Source organism: Echinops telfairi, unplaced genomic scaffold, assembly GCF_000313985.2.
Source record: "Echinops telfairi isolate 266 unplaced genomic scaffold, ASM31398v2 ScPeMD7_7467;HRSCAF=8505_0, whole genome shotgun sequence".
In the NCBI taxonomy this organism is placed as follows: Eukaryota; Metazoa; Chordata; class Mammalia; order Afrosoricida; family Tenrecidae; genus Echinops; species Echinops telfairi.
This window is the reverse complement of record NW_022111367.1, coordinates 1,970,802-1,976,046: the sequence shown is the minus strand read 5'-3', so window position 1 is coordinate 1,976,046 and position 5,245 is coordinate 1,970,802. Positions and strand designations below refer to the sequence as shown.

The 5,245-nt window shown below is 37.1% G+C and overlaps 1 protein-coding gene across 2 annotated transcripts in view; it reads left to right on the top strand.

Moving 5' to 3' along the window:
* Nucleotides 1–5,245, top strand: part of NDFIP2 (Nedd4 family interacting protein 2) — an 82,058-nt gene that overhangs the window by 54,523 nt on the left and 22,290 nt on the right. For both annotated transcript variants that reach the window (XM_004704380.2, XM_045283787.1), the window contains exon 4: nt 1,134–1,227. In XM_004704380.2, coding sequence (XP_004704437.2) covers nt 1,134–1,227 — 94 coding nt within the window. The remainder of the gene's footprint in view (nt 1–1,133; nt 1,228–5,245) is intronic.

Below are 5,245 nucleotides of genomic sequence, written 5' to 3'. Positions count from 1 at the left end.
CCCCCCCCCACCCCCCAGGCATTCTACACCCTCCTTGCCTTCGGTTTTAGATCACTTGCTGTTCTCTTCTCCCTGAGTTTGTTGGCTGTCCCCTCCATTTCCCTCAACTCGTCCTCTCCCATGTCCCAGGAACCATTGGTCCTGTTGTTTTCTCCTTGGGATTGTCTATCTTGCCTATCTTATGGAGACAGACATGAAAAAGAGGAAGAAAGAAAAAAAAGGTGGGGAGAGGGTGGAGTATAAATAGTACCAGGTCTGTCTGTTGAGTCTTACATATGTTTTCCAATCGAGTCTGATGAGGTGCCAAGCCCAGCCCTGAGTCTGAAGTCTATTTTTGGGATTCCTTGGGGACTTCGATGGTTTGTTCCCCTTGCTGCTTTGTTGCATTCCTTTTGTGTTTCGCCCTGGTGTGGAGGGCGTCAGACTGGGCACAATTTGTACTACTTCTTAAGAAGGTCTTTCCTTGTCCTGGGTTTCTTCTTCTCCATATAAAGTTAGTAATTCATTTTTCAATTAAAAAAAGGAAATTGGAAGCTGTGTTGGAGTTATGTTGTATTTTAGATTGCTTTAAATAATATTGACGTTTTCACAATGGTAATTTTTCCTCTCCGTGAATATGGAGTGGTCTTCCATTTGCATATGTAAGTATCTTTTATTTTCTTATTGTAGAGTTCTGTAGAAAACGTGTGTACATTTTATTTTTAATAAATATTGCCAAACTACCAACTATACAAGTACCAGTGCACAATCCCACATTGATATAGGAAAGATGCTGTTTCTTATTTTAGCAATTTTATTTGCACGTCATCCACATGCCCTACAATGCATTAGTTCAGTCACATTAAGAAGAGTTGTACAATCATCACCAGAAAGATGCTGTTTCTTCATTTCACACTACAACAGTAGTGTCGAAAGGTAATTATTGCTACCATGTTCATAATTCTGTGTTGTTCACTAATGTTTTTTGATTATTTTCCTTTGAAGTTACTTTTTTGAGGGTGTTCATGAAAATAGTACTTGCTAATGTTTATTGAATATTTAATATGTACCAGACGTACTCTTAATATATCATTTTGTTTTTAAAGCAAATAAAATGATAATATTTAAATAATATCTGCTAATACCTTTTACAGATCCAGGAAGAAGAGTGTCAACCAAGAGATGATTTCAGTGAAGCAGACCAACTTAGAGTGGGTAATGATGGCATTTTTATGCTGGCATTTTTCAGTAAGTAACTTTTCCCTTTCTCAATTTTTAAATGCTTTGCAAGTATTGCCTGTTTGTGTTTTAAAGCAATATAATGAAGAAAAGCAAATAGTTTTAGTCTGTCTGCCTTGATTTTACATGTAAATTACTCCTGGTATTGGATGAATAGCTATAAGTATGTATTAAGCAGAGTTCTCTAGAGAAGATATACCAGGGCACTTATGATTGTATATTTTAGTAGATAAGTATATATAGTGAAAAATGATTGTAACAGCAAATTAGTCCACTCAGCAGTACAGAGAGCTCAATCTGACTCACTTTCATAGATCAGTTAGTATACTGAAGGTCTTTCCAACTCAAGCAGTGAGGTCCAAGGTCCACAGAAGTAGACAGTAGGAAGATGAGTATGGAGAGTGTAGGGGAGGCCAATAGAGCAGTGCGGCGTAGCAAGTCACAGTGGAGCCTCAGACTAATGTGAGGTGGCTGACTGGAGGTGCAGCATCTGGAGGCATGAGAAGACAAGTGGAGTCGGCCCACAGGCAGCAGACATGGCATGCTGCAGTGTGGAACAAGCTGCAGTGCAGCCCAGCATTGCAGTCCAAGGTTGGCTCAACAAGGTGACTTAAAATGCTTCACAGACCACAAGTAGCATAGTACATGTGAAGAGGCAGGGCAACTGGATTAAGCAAAGTACTGCTCCAGCCAATAGGGAGGGAAAGAGGAAGGGAGATAGACAGATAGATAGGTAGATACCTCTAGAGGGCCATATATTATAGGTGCACCTTAAAGGGATGTCATCAGGCTGCAACCTGATCAATAGGCAATCTATTGATACAGGTGCCAGGTTGGCACAAAAAATCCAACTATCACAAAGTATGATCATATGTAGAACAAAAACTTGAGGTAATTAAACACTCATTGGATAACTATATTTCAATTATTGTAAGAGTGTAATGGGGTCCAAGTTTGATTTCCTCTGACTTAACAAGGAGGGTATAAAATCAAATTCAACATCAGCGTAAAATTGCTTCCTATCAGATAGATCAGATATACTTCCACCCTCTAATCTTTTTACCAATTCTGATACCACTCATCTTTTTCCAGGCCTTTTCTGCTGGGTTCTACAATCCATTACAATGGGCAAGAGAACTCTAAGACAATACTCATAATTATGGGGTTTATTAGGGAAGCTAATAGGGTACAATTTGAGATCAGGAATGCTTAGCATACATCTTTCAGTTAGGAGGGCTTCTGCTCAGGCATGCCTCTCTGTTTCTCTGTGCCTCAGCCATATGGCATGTTGGCCTCTGCCCTACTCATACAAGGGCTACAAAGCTGCTTTAGGGCTGCTGGTAAGTACCCAAAGGGTGTGTCACTACCTTAATCCTCAGTTTTACTTGCTTTCTGGGTTGGGAAACCAGCTGCTCTGTTTCTTGCTCAGCTGCTTCCACTTCTCTGCCATTCCTCTACTGCTCCTCTGATGCCACAGCTATGTTTCCTGAATAAAGGAGGTACAGTGTGCAGGGCTATCTGGAGCCAAAGGATGTGTTCCACTTTTGGCTCTTCTTGATGATAATGAGATTCCTCTTCCCACCCCACCCCTTTCCTACTTCTGAGATGGGACTAATTTTATACCCAGATGAATTGTAAAATTAACCAATCCCACCATTTGAATTTCAAGTTTTTATAATCACAATGATCCTTGTTCATAACCACTCATGACTGAGTCATATGTTACTATCAGTATTGCCCCCTAACTTCTCTTGTCCAGATCCGTCAGGATCTGCCTGCTGTGCAATCTAATCATTTGGTGGAATTTATAAAGACTTTGGTTAGAAGAGCTGTATCAGGCAAATCACTGCACTGTACTCATGATGTTAGATGGTGGCATTCTAAAGTTTATATAAACTATTATATAGGAAATACTGTAATACTGATAGTGCTGTTGGCACATATTAAAGGAATGTCTTTAAGCCAGAAAAAGCCTTGGGAAGGAATATTCTAGGCAACTAGAACAGTAAATGTTTGAAAGGTTTGAAAGTTTAAGTATTAACTGGGGGCAAATGGTGAGTGTGAGTACTTAGTCAAGTTCAGTAATATTTTTGAGCATATTGAAATAATTTTAATTTATAAAGTTAAAAAATACCTTCCTGAGGGAAACTGTGTTATAGTCTTCATTGCTTTAATTCCTAATACAGGTATCAGTACATAGTAATTTTATTAAATGATATTGAGAAACTCAATAAATTCTTCAAATTGCTAAAATTAGCAATGTAAATGTAATTTGATTGCCTAGAATACACACATAATACGTTTATATGTAGAGAAACAGACAATATTGAAATCTTTAAAAAATTTTAATTTTTAGTTAGATATGCTTGGTACCATGAATAAAACAATTAGTTTTTTAGGTACAATTCAATATTGTTTCATTGTATTAGTCTATCAGTTGTTGTAGTTCAACTGACATTTGGTTTGCAAAAGAGTAGCTTTAAAAATACTTATATCCCTAATTTTTAAAACAAACGTTAAAATGTGTTTGTTGTTTGATGCCATTGAGTTGGTTCTGACCCATAGCAATCCTGCGCACAACAGAACAAAACGTTGCCTGGTCCGTGCCATCCTCACAATTGTTCCTACACTTGAGTTTATTGTTGCAGCCACTTTGCCAGTCTGTCTACTTGAGGTTACGAGCATTTTGAGGATTTTAACCTTTGTTTTTTCCCTGATAGTCTCTTAAACTAGCTTTTGAGTTTTGAGTTGATAAATTTTGATTTATTTGTAATTACTACCATCTAGTGGTTGTTGTACAGATTGCAACTTGTTTTGCTTTGTAGTAATAGTAGCTGTTGTGCTTAAAAGGTTTAGAAATACAATTTCTTGATTGTAGTTTATAGCTTAAATATTTAGTGTCATGTACATTATTCAAATAAAATTACAATAACTATCACTAAGATTGTTTCCATTAAAACCCTTTATTTAACTCTTGCTTTTCTGTTTTCAACTTTTTCATTTCAGTCTCATACAACACATAACCCTAAAAGAAGTTTACAATTAAATGTGGTATTTTTTAAATCAGAAAGTGTAAACAAAAATATCTAGGTGTCCCCTAATCAAAATTTGCTCCTTACTGAAAAATGCCTGGTCATGTCTGATTTAATTTCTAAGAAATATACAAAGAATAGAGTAGAAGTCAGTTATTTGTGAATTACGGTAGTTAAAAGTCAAAATAAAACATGGCAGATTGAAGATCTGTGAAAGTTACCCTGAGCTCTAGTACTTTAAAGGTGTATTGAATTTAATTTAGAAAACGTTTTCTCCAAGGTTTAGCCTTTTGTGACACTTGGTAGCATGCTATGTTAATTAGTGGCTTGTATTATTCCCATATTTGGTGGGCCCAGCCTAACAACATACTGAAGGCTGGAATCCTTCATCTTCATCAGCAAGTGCTTCAAGTCTTTGCTCTCAGCAAGCAAGGTTGTATCATCTGCATATCAAAGGTTGTTAATAAGCCTTCCTCCAATGCTGATGCCCTATTCTGTTTTATATAATCCATTTCTCTGATGATTTCCTCAGCATACAGATTGGATAAGTACGGTGAGAGGATACAACTCTTAGGCACAATTCTCCTGTTGTTAAATCATGCACTATTCTCTTGTTCTGTTTACACAGCTGCCTCTTGATCTAGGTCCAAGTCCCACCTGAGCACAGTGAAGTGTTCAGAATTCCCATTCTTCTCATGCTTACTCAGTTTGTTATGATTCACACAGTTGAATACCATGGCATAGTCAATAAAACCCAAGTAAACCTGCTTTCAGCTAAGATCCATCTGATATCAGCAATAATATACAGTGAACCCTCGTTTATCGCGGTTAATCAGTTCTAGACCCTACTGTGATAAATTAAATTCCACGAAGTAGGATTCCTTATTTGTAAATCAAATATTTTCATAGTTAGAGCATAGAGGACATGAAAAAACACCCTTTAGTCACCATTACACTCGTATTACCCAATTTATTAAACGAAAAAGGGAAAATAC